We start from the raw sequence: 19,268 nt of genomic DNA, 5'->3' as shown, positions 1-19,268 counted from the left end.
ATAATCAGGAGGTTTGTGAGCTGAGACAAAGATTTAAAATGCGAGGATATCCCTCACGGGTGCTGGAAGGAGCGATAGAGAAGCTGAGTGAGAAGGACAGGGGGTCCCTATTGTCTGTAAAACACAGCAAAAAGAGCTCAGGCGGTAAGAAGAAAGATCCAATAAGATTTGTAACTGGATATGGTCCACATTGGAACGATCTACAGAGAATCCTTCAAAAACATTGGCATGTTTTAATGCTTGACGACAAAATTAAACAAAATATTGGTGAAAGACCATATATGACGGCCCGTAGGGCGAAGAACCTGAAGGACCACCTAGTGAGGTCAAATTTCAGTCCACACGGCCATCAACATGGTTGGGCAGCTATCCCAGGAGAGATGGAATGTTCCCCTGTGGATCGTGCGTCAATTGTGGGTATGTGGACAGAAGCAGGACATTTACAAACTTTGATGGTTCAAAAACGTTTGAGATAAGAGCAAACATCAATTGCAACTCAACACGCGTTGTGTATGCGATAAAATGTCCCTGCAATCTTCTGTATATAGGGAAGACAAAAAATCGTCTGAGTAAACGAATTGGAGATCACATTGGAAATATCCGAAATGGGGACCTTGACAGTCCATTGGGGAAACATTTCATGGAGTATCATGGGGGGAAACCCGATGGCCTGAGGTTCAAAGGAATTATAAAACAACAGATCCCCTTCCGTGGGGGTGACATAGAAAAAGAACTGTATAAAATTGAGCAGATGTGGATCTATCGATTGGGGACCCTTGTCCCAAAAGGTTTAAATACAGACTTGAACTTAGTGTACTTCTTATAGGCTATCCTATCAGCTGCTTAGGAAGCACGCGTGCCCTATTAACTTGTCACCAGCAATGACTTCCTTGCACGCTTAATGCAAAAGAATGGTCCAAAAATACCTACGTACATAGGCCGATACAACAATAAATAGATCACTCTGAAATTACTGATATGTGTTGGATAGTGGAGTGAATACCTAAGTAAGGATGTGTTTCCCACTGAAGTCCAGCCTCCCTCCGTCTGGTGTATTGTGTATACAACAAGTCTCTGCAGCGTTGATGCTGAGTGGGTGTCAGCTGGGAGGAAATGGTATAATAAGGGAAGTGAACGAGCTGCTGCCACTCAACACCTTGAGAAAGCCCCGTGGGCGGGGCGAAATGCGTTGGTGGGCATGGCTACCGCAGGAGTGCTCGCGCGGTGTCCCTACCTGTGAACGCCGACACACGCTGATCTGGCTCCTAGCATAGGAGTTGAAAGGAAATACAAGCTGCGCTGAGGCCTCAGCAGACGAAAGTGGACTGTGATATAGCGGCAGAGACAGTCGGACATATCCAATGCATTGCGGAAAACGGAGGGCCCTGTGAGCTGGAGCTCACCAACTACTGTGCGCAAGTATCATAGGCTGATAGCCTCAAGATATCGCCATGTTGTGGAGGCTCATTTGTTTACTGTGACCCCCTGTCAGCATATGCCATCGTATGGATTGTCAGTCTTATGCCAAATACCATCAGTTAAATCGGAAAGGCTACACAGTACTGCAGCTACTAGCCTCATTAGCTACGGGAAGCCGGAAGTAGGATCATCACACTGTGTGAGCGGTGTTCAGGTGGTGGCTGAGGACAAATAGATCGTGGTAGCAGGGTGATTTTTGCATAGGCTGCAGCTGAGTGATTTCACCTTGCATAAAACCGGATCTTGTCCCTCTTAGATTAAGCGCGCATATCCTGGCCAGGTACTATTGTTTTTAAAGTTGTGGGTGATTTTAATCATGTTGTGCGATTTTCATGTAGCCAAGGCTGAAATTAAATTGTTTTTGTATGTGCTTTGAGACGGTGGTCCTTTATATGAAATTGTTGCTGAAATTGTATTAGGCCACGGGCTCCTTGTTTCACAAGTTGCACCTATTGACATTTAAAGGGGTGGCTCTCCTCACAAGGTTGTTTGTGCAAATCTGGACTATTTTTTGGTAGATAGAAACCTACTCCAGAGAGTTGTAGCCTCGGATATTGGCTCTATAATGTGGTCCGACCACGCTCCAATACAAATTAAACTATCCTCATCCCTTCCCAGGCCCATGACCAGACAATGGAAATTAAACAATTCCCTTCTCTCTGATCCAAAGGACCTTCAACTTCTAACGAAAGAATTAACAGATTTCTTTTCCACTAATACCACTGCAGACATCAACGTTTCCACTATTTGGGCCGCCCACAAGGCCTATATGAGGGGACTGTTGATCAAACTGGGAGCAATCAAAAAACGGGAAACAAATGCAGAGTATAACTCCCTCTTAAATAACATCAAAACTTTAGAACACCAGCATAAACAGGACCTTCACCCAGATACAGGTAAACAACTATTTCTACTCAGACAAAAAGTCAAAGACCTTCTAGCCAATAACTATGATTTACTTCTACAGAGAAACAAACTAATCCACTATTCACAATCTAACAAAGCAGGGAAACACATGGCTAACGCAATTAAATGCAAACTAATCAAAACTAGGATCCCCTCAATCATTCACCCAATTACCAAAGAGAGAATTACTGACCCTATCAACATAGCTAACGCATTTAGAGATTTTTACAACCAACTTTATACCTTACAGAATGACCCCCTAACCACCCAACCTAACTCACATACGATATCGACATTCCTAAACTCAATCAAGCTCCCTACGTTGTCCAGTGAGCAACTAGAAACGCTGAAAAAACCCTTTAGCTTAGAAGAGATTACCAGCACTATTGCCTCCCTTAAAAATAACCAAAGGGGCCAGGGCCAGATGGCTTGACAAACGAATACTTGAAAACTTTCTCTACAACTATAACGCCAGTTTTAGAAAGCCTCTTTAATAGTTTTGCCAACGCCAACCCTATCCCTGCAGAATTCCTCTCCGCCACCATCTCCATTATACCTAAACCTGGAAAGAACCCAGATTTAACAGCAAACTACCGCCCTATATCCCTGCTCAACGCAGACATAAAATTGTACTCTAAAATGTTAGCATCTAGAATTATGAAAGTGTCCCCGACCATTTTAACAAATGACCAAGTGGGGTTCACCCCGGGACGCCAGGCTGCGGACGGCACGAGGAGGATGATCAATATAATTAAACACATAGAGCTCTGTGGAAGGCCTTCTCTGCTCCTATCTTTGGATGCGGAGAAGGCCTTCGACAGAGTTCATTGGGGGTTCTTGGAAGCGGTGTTGGGCAAATTCGGGTTCCAGGGTCAAATAAAAAATGCTATTCTTTCCCTCTACTCCTCCCCTGCGGCCAGGGTCAATGCAGCTGGTTTTCTTTCCAGCAACTTTACAATAACCAATGGCACCCGGCAGGGATGTTCCCTATCTCCGGTAATATTTACATTAATAATGGAGACAGTAGCAGAGAAACTAAGAAATGACACACATATTAAAGGCATATCTATAGGGAAAAACTCATTCCTGATTAGTATGTTTGCAGACGACGTGATTCTCTCAATGGAAGATCCTTTAAATTCTATAACAAGAACAGTGGAAATTCTGCAAGAATTTTCAAATGCCTCACTATACAAACTCAACCAATCTAAATCCATTCTACTAGGCCTAAATGTACCACAGACAACTAAATCCAATATCCTATCCAAATTTCCCTTCACATGGTCGGACACAGCGCTTCAGTATCTGGGAATACAACTCACTGCTAGTACCTCCAATCTATTCAAATACAATTACGTCCCCCTTCTTGCTAAAATCAAAGAGGAATGTTCCAAACTCTCCAAACATCTATTCTCCTGGACTGGAAGAATAGCAGCCCTGAAGATGTTTATAATTCCCCAAATCTTATACTTATTTAGGACAGTCCAGATCCCAATTAAACAAAGTTTCTTCAAAGAACTTAACAAAATATTATCCCGATATATATGGCTAGGGAAAAAAGCAAGAATAACCCGCCAAACCATGATAACACCAAGAAGAAAAGGAGGCATAGGGTCCCCCTGTGTATGGACATACTATCTAGCCGCTAACCTAGAACCGCTAAAATTCTGGTGGAATAATGATCGACAAAAACAGTGGGTCAAGATAGAAACATCCACCCTCCATAACCACCCAAGAGAGATACTAATGGCTATGACTATGGGCTATAAACCTCCCTCCTCTAATTTCCCATCTGTCAATGCCATGCTTAAGGCATGGGAACATTTTTTAAAATACCCACCCAACAACCCTAAAACTTCTGCTCTAAAAATCCCGATCTCAGTGCTATCTCTTCTCAGTCCTGAGCTCGACATCACACTATGGAACACCACTCACGGTATCAACTGGATAAATGATATTGTATATCAGGGGAAAATGAGGCCATTCCACCTACTTCAAACCCTCTTCAATCTCCCATCTTCCCATCTTTTCCTATATTATAGAATTAGACACATCATTGCCTCCCTATCACACTACTCAGTCTACCTACCTGACCATATTTTAACCTTTTTAAACAGCAAAATGAAATATGCTGGAGCCATCTCATTATGGTACAACGAACTCCTCCCAGATTATAAAATATCTCTCAATAAATACTGCATAGAATGGTCAAGAGATCTAGGGACGGAAATTTGCTCTAATAAAGTACTACAACCTATGAAACTCCTCTTAAAGTGTCTAGATGCAATACCCACTGGGAAACATTACAAAAAACCTTCACAAGATGGTATCTAACACCTAAAAGAATGGCCTCATTCTCCCCAAACACCTCAGAGGTATGTTGGAAATGCAATGGACACTCAGGAACACTACTACACATGTTGTAGGAATGTACAACAGTACAGCAAACTTGGAGGAAGGTTGAAAACATGATACAAAATATAATCTCTCCTAGGTTCCAACTAACCCCCCAACTAGCTCTCTTACTATACGGTCTCTCAGACCTACATACTACCCATAAACCCCTTGTATGCCACATTATAATAACAACCATCCAACTTATAGCTTACCACTGGAAATCACCTACAACTATCCCATTTAACCGACTCTTATCTAACCTTGGTTCCAACATAAAATTGGAACATTGCATAAGAAGAAGGTCCCTCCTCAACACTAAAGAATACAACCTATCTGAAGAGTGGCTTGCAAACTTTACAGTTACTTAAATCCCACACACCCACTCTTTCACCCATAGACAAGGTCTCCACCTCCCACCCCACCCACCGAATCACTCACACATAGACTCTTTTACAGCCCAATATGCTCATTCTAACTATAAACCTTCCTCGTTTATCCCTTCCTTAGAACAATTCATATGCCTATACTGAAATAAAGCATAAAAACACGACCGTCCATCACTCCTATTATCATAAACTACGTAAGCTGAACCAGTTTCTTCTCTCCTCCCTATCCCCTTACCCTTCTGTTCTTCCCCCCCCCCCCCTCTCTACCCCTCTGACCAATGGTTGTCTAGCAACAAGAAAGACACACCGCTGTCTTCTTATTCCAAGCCCAGAGTGGCCATGTTAATTGGAATAACCAGACACGAGCAACCTATACAACCAGTTAGAATACTGATGTTTTTAAGTGTTGTTTGAAGTGATAGTTTAAGTGTTATAATTTCTGCAAACATGTTTTGTAAACAAAATTGATATGAATAATGGTCGCTACTGCAACTCCTATACATGTTACTGTTAATTACGAAAAATTTGAATAAAAACAAGTGAAACAAAAAAAAAAATGCTCCCGGGTGCATCGTACCGAAACGCAGCGTCGGGTGTGAAAGGTAAAATGAAATTCTATGGACTTTAATTTTACCTTGGTCAAACCAAACTATCATAGTTGCGTTGAAACGCTGAAAACGAGCTGTAGTGTGAAAGGGGCCTTAGTGGCTGCAGCTCTGGCGCTTAGAGTCCACCAGGGGAAGATTGTGATATAAATGTTCTGTGTCTTGTCTTGGTCAGTCTCGGTTTGCTGGATCACTGATGTTCTGCAGTTTTCTCTGCCATTTGTTAGATTTAGTAACTTAAAGAGGAACTCCAGTGAAAATAATGTATTAAAAAAAGTGCTTCATTTTTTACCATAATTATGTAGAAATGATTTAGTCAGTGTTTACTCATTGTAAAATCTTTCCTCTCCCAGATTCACATTCTGACATGTATTACATGGTGACATTGTTACTGTGGGCAGGTTATGTAGCTGCTCCTAGCTGTTTTGGCTGTTAGAGACAGCTGTAAACAGCTACTTCCTGTTTGTGAACATTGTTACATTGTGGCAGTTTGCCCAGAGTACCTCGGTACTCAGAGCTTCTTGTGGGAGGGGTTTCAGCACAAAATCAGTCATGCAGCGCCCCCTGATGGTCTATTTGTGAAAATCATTATATTTCTCATGTAAAAGGGGGTATCAGCTACTGATTGGGATAAAGTTCAATTCTAGGTTGGAGTTTCTCTTTAATACCAGAGTTTCTTTAATGTAATGGTCTTTTTTTTTTTTTTTGCAGAACACGAATATTTGGCAGTCCAGAAAAAACTAAAGGGCCAATACTTTTCTTTTATGGCAATGTGCTATTGTGGGGTTACCCAACTTACTTTTTTAAGGTAATGAATATAAATAAATACTGTATGTTATATATCATATATATATGTGGTGAGCACTTCTTGAAGGCTAATCTCAATTCAAGTAAAAGAAAGGAAATAAATTAAATAATTTGTGTCTTGTGTTAATGTTACCATACAGTCATGTAAACAAAAAGTCCATTATTGCCCTATAATAATCCAGAGTGGCACCATTACATGCATGCTTTCCATAGCATTATGCATGCTTTGAAAAACACACAAAGGTATATAAAGTAGCCCATTGCTAATTTTCACTTGTAGAACCAGGCACTGAGGGATTGTAGTCTGAATCTTTGCTGTCTTTCCTTAGTATGGATCCTGTAAGAATCAATAAAGAGCACCAATCAATAATGGCTGTAGCCATACTTTAAAGAGAACCCGAGGTGGCTTTGTATAACGTTAGTGGGGCACAGAGGCTGGTTGGGCACACTAACACCAGCCTCTGTTGCCCCATTGTGTGTGTCAAAGACCCCCCTGCTCGCCGCTATCCTCCCCGCAGTGCTGGCGACACGCAGCGCGTCGCCAGCACAATGTTTACCCTAGCGCTGTCTGTCAGCGCCGCTCCCCCGCCTCCTCCGCATCGCCGCTACCCGCCCTCGTCCCTTCCCTCCAATCAGCGTGAGGGAAGGGACGAGGGCGGGTAGCGGCGATGCGGAGGAGGCGGCGGAGCGGCGCTGACAGACAGCGCTAGGGTAAACATTGTGCTGGCGACACGCTGCGTGTCGCCAGCATTGCGGGGGTATAGCGGCGAGCAGGGGGGTCTTTGACACACACGATGGGGCAACAGAGGCTGGTGTTAGTGTGCCCAACCAGCCTCTGTGCCCCACTAACGTTATACAAAGCCACCTCGGGTTCTCTTTAATGTCTTGGATGACATAAAAAGAAACATGATCACTTCAAAACATATCAATTCTTTCTTCTGAATCAAACACTAGAATACTTACAGCAGATTTTAGATTAATAGAAATACGTACATAGCACTGGACTGGAAGTTTATCAGAAATTATTTTGTCAGCATGTTTATCAGCAATTAATGTATTTGCTGTTATTCACCGTTAACTGTACAATGTCATGGATATAGGCTATTTCTGGGCATAGGCAATCTAGGCAATCACTTACAATACCTCTTGCTTATGAGAGCAGTGTTCTACAGTGCATTATTCACCAGTCTGTGGCTAATGTCACTAGTCTAGCTGTACCTTGATAGTTCCCTCTGGAAAATAATTTAAAGCTGACATTAAAGAGACACTGAAGCAAAAAAAAAAATTAGGATACAATGAATTGGTTGTGTAGTACAGATAATTACTAGAAGATTAGTAGCAAAGAAAATATTCAAATATTTTTATTTTCAGTTATATACAGTAGTGTTTTTTATAACATTTCATCATTCTCTAATATTTGCAGTTTACACACTACTCAGCATTCTAAATGTTTTTACAGAGCAGTCTGTGAACTATTGACCTTTCCTCTGGAGAGAAAAAGAAGATACAGTGACAGACAGTTGAGATACCAAGCTTCAGAAGACAGAGCTCTCTGCGACTTTCAAAGTCGTGGAGCTCAATGGCTTTTTTTGCATAGATAACAACTGGAGCTTCTTAACTTTTCCTGTACTGGAAACAATATTTCTTAGCTGTACTTATATCATTTTTTTTTTCGCTTTTCTTTAATGCACATTAACCCCCCTGGCGTTACAATAAATTTGCCAGGGGGCAGCGCAGCACTTTTTACATTTTTTTTTTTAAATCATGTAGCTAGCCTAGCGCTAGCTCCATGATAGCCGCTGTGCAGCGGCATCCCCCCACCCCTTCCGATCGCCTCCGGCGATCAGAGCAAACAGGAAATCCCATTCAGAACGGGATTCCCGGTTTGGCTTCCCCCATCGCCATGGCGAGGATTGTGATAACATCATCGATGTCATCGACATCATGACGTCAGAGGAAGTCCCGATCCACCCCTCAGCGCTGCCTGCCACTGATTGGCCAGGCTGTGCACGGGGTCGGGGGGGGAGCGGCACGGCGCTGCGGGCAGCGACGAATCAGCACAGAGCGGCGGCGATCGGTATGTACACGCAGCTAGCAAAGTGCTAGCTGCGTGTAACAAAAAAAAAATTATAGAAATCGTCCCACCAGGGCCTGAGAAATCCTCCGCAGCAGCATAGCTTGAACTCAGTTCGGGGTTACCGCCAAGGAGGTTAAAACTTTCAGAGAGTTGAAACTCCTACATAGTGAATTTTCATGAGATACAAGTTTCTTGTACCTCAACCACAACCTCTTATATTTGATCTCGTAGTGGAAACCTTCCCGTAATAATGACATTTAGCAGAATTCTTAGTTTTCAAACTGAAGTCTTATCCAAGGAAATGTAGGTTCCCATTCTGCGGCTGATATAAAGGATTCACACAACCACCTTCTCACCACCAGTGCCGTTAGCCGCCTTAATGCTGAGGAGGAACCTCAGAAGCTGCTGAGGGGGAACCTAAGAAGATGGTCAGGAAAAAAATCTCAGCTTTGAGTTTTGTAACCTACCTAATAAAAGCTAACTGTCGCTGCGTCCAGCAGTTTTGTTCCTGTGTCCCAGGATTTTTGTTACTGCGCATGTGCGCAGTAACGGACAGCTGGGACCAGGGAGCTGGATGGGCGACGAGGTGTGCGGGTGCGGGCGAGCGAGGTGGGCGGGTGCGGGCGCGTGCCTGCGTCGGGGGGCGCGCTAGGTGCGCAGCGGTTGCGTGCGCGCGCATGCACACTGGCGGTGGCCGTAGACCTAGAGCCCGTTTTTAAACGGGCTGGGTCTACTAGTTTCTACATAATTTTGGCTATGTATCTAGTAAACTTGTTTTACATGTGGTTCCATCACTGTGATAATACATATCCTTATCATACATATAATACATGTTATTTGTCCTTTAACTTAGAGATTAGAGATTTTTATACTTATAGGAAGTGATCATTTATAAACTTCCTCTGTTATATACCTCTCTACGCCATTTATTTACCACATATGGCATAAAGAAAGGCATGGCAGCTGATTGAAATAAGGGGGCGCTGAGTGTTTGAGAACAACAAGCAAAACAACAAGCAAAGCCTTTTTGCGCAGTAAGGAAAAGTTATAATACTCACCAAGTTTTTTTATTGCTCTTCTTAATACTGTATCCACAATATTCAAAAAAAATATTTTTCGTTCCTTAAAACTGGATTTTCATCACTTGGAACTTTTTCTATTAATTGGAACCATTTTTCTTTGATCATATATTACATATTTTCCTAATTTGTATGGCTCTGGTACGGATTTTACAGCATCATACATTGAGCCAGGGCCTTGTCTGTAATTGATTCACTATGGACTATTGCATACTAAGCAGCCATTCTTTTTTTCTCTGAACAGGTTATGCCCGTCCAATTCTATGCCCTCTGGGAATGGCATCTGGCATTCCTGTTCTGCAGTGTGCTGATGTGGATCTTTTTCTTAAAAGCATCTTTGATGGACCCCGGATTCCTACCCCAGCACACAGAAGAATATAACTACGCTGTCAGGCAGGTGCTGTATTCTATATAAGTCACCTCTGGCACAACACAAAACATGGCAAATCAAATATTTCATGTACAACTTCTATGGGCAGCAGATCCCCACTTCCATGTGTAACTCCCAATGTTCAGCTCAATTCCATTTCCAGCATCTTCTGGCCCCCAATAAAGGCATCCTGTGCCCACATCCATATTTAGAAAGTGGTATTGATCTCATTGATCAATTCAAAAAGCCAATGGGAAACCCCAGCAGAAAGCTTTTGTTCCCCCAAGGTCTCCTCTAGTTGCACAGTAAAGAAAGAAAGGAGTGCTGAATTTTATGCTGGGGCTCTCTTATGTTTTGACCAATGAGAATTCTTCCCATTAATTCTCAGATCAATGGAAAGGCCCTGCTAAAGATTTAAATATGTACCTGCTGGGACTCCCATCTCAATAGAGTAGTGAAGCAAAGTGGGGGTTTGAGGGACTCTTCAGTCAAGATTTTAAGAAGACAACTGGGGATAACAGTGATTGGGGGAAAACCAGGTGTGCACACTATGGGCTTGATTCACTAAGACAAATAGCATTCCTTATCAAAGTTAGCACACCTTATCAACTTTAACATGCCTTATCAGAGTAGCATAGCGAGCGCTACAAACCCGCAGGGGCTCAGGGCAGGATGAGTGGAGCTCTCGTCATTGCCAATTAGCAGGAATAAGTTTGCTATGCTACTCTGATAAGGCGTGTTAACTTTGATAAGGCGTGCTAACTTTGATAAGGCATGCTATTTGTCTTAGTGAATCAAGCCATATGTGTATGAGAATAAGAAAATATACAGCAGGATGCTACAGATAAACAGCTATACTCATTCAAATTCGCTGAGATGGCAGATATACTGTATGATATTCCCTTTATTAAAGGGGAGGGGGCCACTATTATTATAGGTAGAACTATATAATGACAGTGACATGTCAGCATTAAACAGTCATTCAAGTGGGAACTCTTAAGGTGCCCACACGTTAGAATTTTTTTCACTTTGTTTCAATTTGACCAATCCGATCCAACTTTTCAGTTGATCAGAAGTTTTGAAGAAATTGTTTGATTTAACACACACGTGTTCCAGATTGCCGCAATTTCGGGAAAAAAGGATCATAAATGTCTAAGAAGTTAGTTGGTTAGAAAGCTGTCCAGCATGGCAACCTTTCACTCAATATTCAACACTTCACTCAATAATCAACATTTCACTCAATAATCAACATATGATAATTTTGCATTTTCATAGAGCTACACTAGACCTTTCCACTGTAACATTTATCACTATATTCCATATCTTTACATCTATTAATATCATCTATCGATATCATAATTTGCTGTTTAGCTTTACAATTACCACAAAACCCCACATTGCTACTTAGAACTGCATTTACCACGCTTTATTTTGCTACAAACACTCAATGATTTGTTTAATAACAACATAAATAAACCAAGCACAAGACAGGTACATATTATAATTCTACAAAAACATTTCAAAATTCATCTTTTCCTTATATACAAATACACACAGTCTTTCGTAATGACATCATTTTTGTTGTTTATACAAGCAACAAAGTCTGGTATGTACTAAATAAATGGTCTGAATTTTCCAACATGTCCAATCTCCACAATACATTTTTCTGATTGGTTGTAACGCTTAAAGAGACTCCGTAACAAAAATTGCATCCTGTTTTTTATCATCCTACAAGTTCCAAAAGCTATTCTAATCTGTTCTGGCTAACTGCAGCACTTTATACTATCACTGTCTCTGTAATAAATCAATGTATCTTTCCCCTGTCAGACTTGTCGGCCTGTGTCTGGAAGGCCGCCAAGTTCTTCAGTGTTGTGGTTCTGCTATGAACTCACCCTTCCTGGCCCCTCTATGCACACCGCCTGTGTGTTATTTAGATTAGAGCAGCTTCTCTCTTCTCTCTTATCTTTTACAAGAAGGATAAATCGTCCTCTGAGCTGGCTGGGCTTTCACATACTGAGGAATTACAAACAAGGGCAAAGCTGTTTGCAGGAAGAAACGAGCAGCCTGAAACTTCAGTGCATGAGAGATGCAGGGGGAAAGAAACACACAAATGATCTCTTGAGATTCAAAATGAATGCTGTATACAGCCTGCTTGTGTATGGATGTATTTTTCTATGTGTGGACATACTGTACATCAACCTACTTCCTGTTTTGGTGGCCATTTTGTTTGTTTACAAATAAACTTTTTAAAACTGTTTTTAACCACTTTTGCGGCAAGGTGCGGCGAAATTGTGACAGAGGGTAATAGGAGATGTCCCCTAACGCACTGGTATGTTTACTTTTGAGCGATTTTAACAATAGAGATTCTCTTTAAAGAATCTGACCAATGCAGCGCACACACGGTTAATTTTTGCCCAATTATGAAAAGAAAAGATTGAAATCTCTGAAAAAATTGCTTGGGTCTTCAAATATATATAATATAAGTGACAATCTATCCTATACCATACAGGCCCCTTCTACACTAGCGCGCACGAATTATACAGCAATGCAAGTCAATGGGTGACACAGTAAGTGTAAATGCCAGGAGTGTGATGCAGTGCGCATGGTTGGACAAAAGGGAGTCCCAGTAATGTACTTCCTGCCCAGCAGGGATTAGGTTGCGGGAGGGGGGGGGGGGAGAGCACTGTGCATGTGACCCTGTCACCCCACCATGGTGCAGGGTCATATGGATACTGATTTCTGCAGTGCAGTGATGCGATCACCACAATGCTTAGGTGTAAAAGGGGCCGAAATTTCATATAAATTGATCAGAAAAATCAGCCACTCCTGATCAACAAAAATCGACATTTCTAGCTTCAGTTGAAAAAACCTTTTGATTTTTCTGTACAACCAATCACTTTTATAGAATTGTTGTACATTTGGATCATTTTATTGTATGGCGTGTGGACACCTTTAGAGTAGTATGACAATTGCATCCACATTCTTTATAATGTGTCAAGTTCTTGTTAGGTTTCGTCATGTACCACATGCTCCCAATTTGATGTACCAGTGTGTGAGGTCAGAGACTTCTTGTGTGTATTCCAGAAAGATTTTTTTTACAGAAGGTAGATAAGCAGGGTATAGTATATACAGAGCATGAAGAAGAAAAATACAAACAGCTATAAAGTAGAAAATTAAAAACTGTGCATCTTACATAGAATCTTCCCCTCCAGGTGTAGCATAGAATAATACAAAAGATAACTATGCCATATTTTTTTTTTTTACTTTCCATTCATTTTAATACTGTGTTTCATTTTCATGTAGGCTGTGAATTTTAATGAGTGGAAAGATGGCAGAAACCCCCTGAGCAGACTGTGCCACACCTGCTGCCTTGTGAAGCCACTGCGTTCCAAGCATTGTCGAGTCACAGACCGCTGTGTGGCATACTTCGATCATTATTGTCCCTATGTCTACAACGATGTTGGATACCGCAACAGGTTTGCTAGAACATCCGCTTCCCTGTATACATTCGGGACATAAGGGTAATAGTGTGTGCATGCCATTAAACTCAACAACTTACTGTATATTGATTTCTGATTCACGGTAATGCTTGCGTAATAAGAAACAGGAAGCACTTATCTTACATGGAATAAAGACTTGCTGTGCTAATGCATTCCCTTAGCCTCTTCTTCTGCACAAGCAGAAAAGGTAAAACTTTGCAATCAACCTTAACCTAAACAATAGCTCTGCAAAATAAGCGTGTAATAAGTGATGAACATAAATGTCAGTTATAGATCAGATTTGATGGGAATCCTTCAATGATAGGATTCAATGATAATGCTTAGATTAAGTAAACCCACAGTATTCAACCATATTTCAGAGTTTCCATAAGTGCAGCCAGATTAGTTCAAGCGTATCTGAAGTGAAAACAAAAAGTTAGAGACTTACCTCAGCAGAGGGAACCATCTGGATTATCCAGAAGCTTCCCTGACCCTCTTATGTCCTTCCGTTACTGCGTTGGGAACTTTCGGAAAAAAAAAAAATATATATATATATATAAATATAGGACCACTATCACGAAAAGTAGTAACATTTAAAATACTGTAAATGAAAACACATTGAAAAAATACATTTCTCCCAGAGTAAAAAGTGCTATATATTACTTTTCTCCTATATTGTTGTCGTTTACTATATATATAAAAAACACTTAGTGAACGGCAGTTGCTCAGTCCATCTGCCAGAATAGTGTGCAAACAGGTATGGGAGGTGACCTGCATCTTTGTATATATCTTTTGTAAGGAGTTCTTTGTAATGAGTAAATTAAATACTGAAAATCCCGCATGAAGAGATGGACTAGTCAAAAACCCAGCGGTTCTGTCAGATTTCTATTACCTACTGTAAGTGACAGCAACATAGGAGAAAAGTAAATTATAGCTTAGTTTACTCTGGAAGAAACATACTTCTTAGTTATATGTGTTTACATCTATTTTAAACTTAACAATTTTTCGTGATAGTGTTCCTTACATGTTGAATATTGCTCACTCTCACACTCCCCTCCAGGCTTCCCTCTACAGTGGTACATCAGATTCACTTTGACTGACTATTTATGTCTGATGGGGTGTTGGTTACTGCTCTATACTCATCCTCTTTGTTTTTATTAAAAATCTATGGAATAAAACTTGGAAAGCCTTCATCTTATCTACTCATACCACAGCCTAAAAAGATAAACAGATGGAGAACTTTAAATATACAGGATGGTACTGTACGGCCCAATTAAATGGCTTACTGGGCAGACTTGAGATTACGAAGTGACTTTCCTGCACATCATTAGAGTTTCACCTCAAAACAAATCTAGGTATATCCCCACATCAATAGTAGATTCCTCAGATGTTTTAAAAGGACGAGAGCTGACCAAGGGGAGGGGGGAGGGTTAGGGAGTTCAGGGGTTGGGGGCTTTCTTTGGGGTGGATGAAAAGCATGGTAAATTTCCTTTATTCAATGTATAGATAATTACAATACTGACATGTATCATGCACCACCTTTTTGACCGCAGGAGATGTATTACCTGTTGCTTGTTTTGTTAACTTTTCAAAAAACAAATAAAATATGTTTGAAAAGAAGAAATCTATGGAACAGCCACAGGACCGGCTGACAGACCCCAACCCCCCATCTCCTCCCCCCATTTTCCCCCAATTAATAGTGCTCTCCCAGGGCCCCTGCAGAGTACTGGCAGTGAAGCCCACTCACCTGTCTGGCACATCCCATCCTGTGTCCCTCTATCTCCATCCCCGTGGGTGCCTGTTCTCTGTGACTATGTACTCAATGGGTGAGTCAGGGTCAGGGAGTCAGGTGTTTGGCTTGCATTTGTTGCTAAGAGTATCACTATGCCATACTTACATTCATTTATTTTGCTTTACAGAGGGTTCTTTGTGGGCTTCTTGATGAGCATGTGCATGTGCTGTTTTATCACATTCTATCTGTGCTGGAACTGGTTCAGTGTTGAAGGCTGGAGCGCATTAATTGGAATAGCATGTGTGTTCATAACTGTCACTGGTTTCATCTCTTCTATGATGGCTGGAACTTGTGTAAGCAAAACGTCTGACAAAGAATCATTGTTATATTTGCATGTATCTGTAAAAAGAATAGACCTTCAACTTTACAGTTTTTTAACAAGAATAATTTTCCTCTCTGCACTCCTAAAAAAAAGTGCATTTTGCAGCTGGAGAGATTCACCTGCCATGTCCCAGACTGCAGCAAGAGAACGGAAGAGTGCAGACAGGAAAATAGGCAGCACCTCGAAAAAATATACAATTTCATATCCCTACATCAATAGTTCATGCATTAAAGAGTATGTCCAACTTCTCTCTCTCCTGCAAAATATCAATAGAGCGTATTTGAGAGAAATCTAAAATATATAAATATAGATTTTGTGGCCCATATTACTGAAATGTTAACTTACTAGTTGAGGCCACCACCAGTGGTAGATCAGGGTTCCAGCAGGATGTGGAATGTAAGTAGTCACAGTTTCCACTAGAGCATCTTGCCCTTAGTGGGCAATGGAGTACTTTGCTCCATGTGAATACCCGGGTTTGGCTCAATGGTTATAAACGGAAGTGATACTCTGCTGGAAGCTGAGACTAGAGAGATTGGAAAACAAAAATAAACCATGGTCGGGTTCAGACTGGGGGTCAGAACTGGCAGCAAACAGGCATAGCCAATATCCAAGGAGAAGATGGATACTAGTGCTAAACAGACATGGTCGAGAATCAAAGCAGCTGGTCTGGCCAGGGAGCTAAAATACATAATCGGAAAACAGGCCAATGTCAAAGGTGATCAATGTAAGCACAAGGACTCAATGGCCTCAATTCACTAAGCTTTATCAAACACTTGTGTTTGATAAAGCTTAGTGAATTGAGGCCAATGACTCACTAATGCTACTCTGGTGCAGCTAAATTCACAGCAAGGGGCAACTGTGTAAGGCCTCTTTTCCACGGGCAACTCACCAGCTGTCAGCTGCTCCTGTCCACTGAACGGGCACTTGCTAGTGCTCGTCACAGGAGGTGAACAGGCAGACCCCCCCATGCCCCAATGTAGTTGCATCCAAGTATGGCGGTTGAGCGTGACCTAAGACTTTTGTTGCTGCTAGGTAATGCAAAATGGTGACACATACAGTGTTACCGAATGCTGACATTCAGCTGCATGTATTGCAGCCTAACAGTGGCCAGTAGCTGTGTGATAAACAGGCAGTTCAGCTGTCCATGGAAAACCGGGCCTAAAAGTGTTCTGGCATGTGTACAATTACACTACTGTACATGCCTCATGGAGTTCCCACCAGAACTCCGCACACATGCATACTGAACTGTATATTTTCATATAAGATGAGACAACCCCTCGTGTACATGCTTACGCCAATTTGCACATAGATAAGGTTCTGCCGCAGATGTAAGGCAAATCGCCAGCCCTTTTATTATTAAGTTTTATTAATAAACTTTGTTTATTTACTGTATATACTGCTAACATCTTCCAAACCACTTTACAGAGTATATAGTCCTGTTACTAACTGTCTGTCCTTCAGAGAAGCACAAAGTTTCCTCCCTACCATAGTCATAGTTTAGTGTACCTGTCATAGTCTAAAGGTCAATTTTTGAGGAAGCAATTACATTACCAGTATTTTTTGGGGGATGTGCGAGGAAACCAGAGTGGCTGGAAGAAACCCATGCAAACATGGGGAGAATACACAAACTCTATGCAGATAGTCTTAGTCCAAATTTAAACTGGGGACCCAAAAGGGCTGTTTCCTGCACCACCATGAGCAATGAAGGTGTAGTAGTAATACATTTCTGTGTGTAATTCTAAATGATTTATCAGTCTTAATTTTACTGTATTTTGGCAGCTATACATGGCAGCTAAAAACCTCACATTAAACGAGAAGCTGAATATGTTAAAGTACTCATACCTGATCGACGACAACGGCAACTTCTGCAACCCATTTGACAGAGGACTGTTCCTAAACCTGCTGGAGTTCTTCCACCTCACTCCACCACTTCCTGAAAAGAACATTAAGAAACAGGAAGTGAATGAAATCTAGGCACTTTCATAGAAAACTTGTGATTTTATTTAAATAAATATTTATTCAGCTATATTTTTATTATGTTTTTCAAAATAAAGAAATGCATTGACTAAAAAACAACGTGATGGCTGTGTTATTCACTTTGTTTCTGCATTTGCAAATATTTCTGACTTTGTTAGATCAAATAAGTTCGAAAGCAAATTTGAAATTGGTCACATTGGGAGAGAAAGAGCAAGTGCTCTGAACCAAGCAGCACCTGCCTAATATGTGGCTGCATAAAAGGCCTCTCAGCTCATTTACATGTGTAGCGCACCCGTAGGTGTAGCTGTGTTAGATGGGTCCTGCTCTTGTCCAACTCTGATGACACCCATAAACTCCAGTGATACACATGAACCAGTAGTATAATGCTAAGCAATTTTATTAGATCCGGAGACCCAGTAATAAAGACAAAATGAACAATTCACCTTCTAGACTGAATATAGAAGTATGAACAGAAGCGCCAAAATAGGATAAAAGTGTCTAAAAACATTTTAAAAAGGGGGAAGTTGGTGTACATCAGGCAACAAACAGAGAAAAGCAAGTGTCAGTCTGAACCGGTTCAGACTGATACTTGTTTTTCTCCGTTTATTGCCTGATGAAGTGGGACTGTGCCCGTGAAACGCGTTGCAAACTGGAGCTATAAATAAATGTCATTTTTGTACATAAAAATAACAAATTTAAGTCTGTTTTTATATGATTTTATCCTTTTTTGGCGTCTCTGTTCATACCTCTATATTCAGTCTAGTCCAACCCTGAGGGAGGGGTGTTATCCCCTTTTTCCTATCTACAGAGAGCGACTTCTTAAACCTGAGTGGGGTCAGGTCATAATTCTCCCCACCTGCTGTTTGAGTGGTTACCTATGAGGTAACCCACGTTTGTGAGTATATCTAGAATTACTCGTACAATTACATTGTGATCTATAAAGATACTACACTATATTAGGCTCTTGGTTTTGCTTTTGTTTTACAAATTCACCTTCTAGCAATATGTTCTAACAGTTAGGTCATAGCATCTGAACATACAGTTATGGCAACAATGGAATACCAACAGTTGCTTGAAAAGGAATGCAATAGAGAATGACACCTCCAAAGCCTCTGGGAAGGGTTTGGCCAAAAGAAGCACCAGAAATCCAGAGATGTCTAATCCCCAAATAACAGTAAATTATTAAGTGCACTTTAAATGACAAATGTATAAACTGCCTGTTATAAGCAAACTCAGATAAACATGTAAGCTAATTTCCCAAAACAATGGCCAGTGTTAATCTAAGTAGTAGGCCGGCAGTTGGAGCTTATATATAAAACACTTTTTGTGATCCACAAGGAGCTTCACTCAGCAGAGCAGCAGCAGGAAGTTGACACAGGCTGGATTATTATACAGTATATACATGAATGATCTTCTTCTGATAGGCCCAGACACCCCAGAGCAGATTGTTAGGCCAATATGACAGTTTTTATCTCTAGTCCTAACTACAACTGTGTTGCATAAGACCCAGGGAGGCCTGATTATGTGAAAGTTACAATCCACAGAAAATCATTTACTAAAAGCTGGCCTTGTGAATCTGCAGGCAGATGATA

General features: G+C 41.2%; 1 protein-coding gene across 1 annotated transcript in view; it reads left to right on the top strand.

The window, feature by feature from the left end:
• Positions 1-17,745, top strand: part of LOC137571199 (uncharacterized) — a 104,890-nt gene extending 87,145 nt beyond the window's left edge. The window contains exons 6-10 of the mRNA XM_068280027.1: positions 6,485-6,581; positions 9,981-10,133; positions 13,410-13,582; positions 15,505-15,670; positions 17,479-17,745. Of these exons, the coding sequence (XP_068136128.1) occupies positions 6,485-6,581; positions 9,981-10,133; positions 13,410-13,582; positions 15,505-15,670; positions 17,479-17,673 (784 nt within the window). The 3' untranslated portion in view covers positions 17,674-17,745. The remainder of the gene's footprint in view (positions 1-6,484; positions 6,582-9,980; positions 10,134-13,409; positions 13,583-15,504; positions 15,671-17,478) is intronic.
• Positions 17,746-19,268: the final 1,523 nt, after the last annotated feature.

This window comes from Hyperolius riggenbachi, chromosome 1, assembly GCF_040937935.1.
Source record: "Hyperolius riggenbachi isolate aHypRig1 chromosome 1, aHypRig1.pri, whole genome shotgun sequence".
Classification (NCBI taxonomy): domain Eukaryota; kingdom Metazoa; phylum Chordata; class Amphibia; order Anura; family Hyperoliidae; genus Hyperolius; species Hyperolius riggenbachi.
The sequence above is the reverse complement of the archived record's forward strand: the minus strand, read 5'-3'. Positions and strand labels throughout refer to the sequence as shown.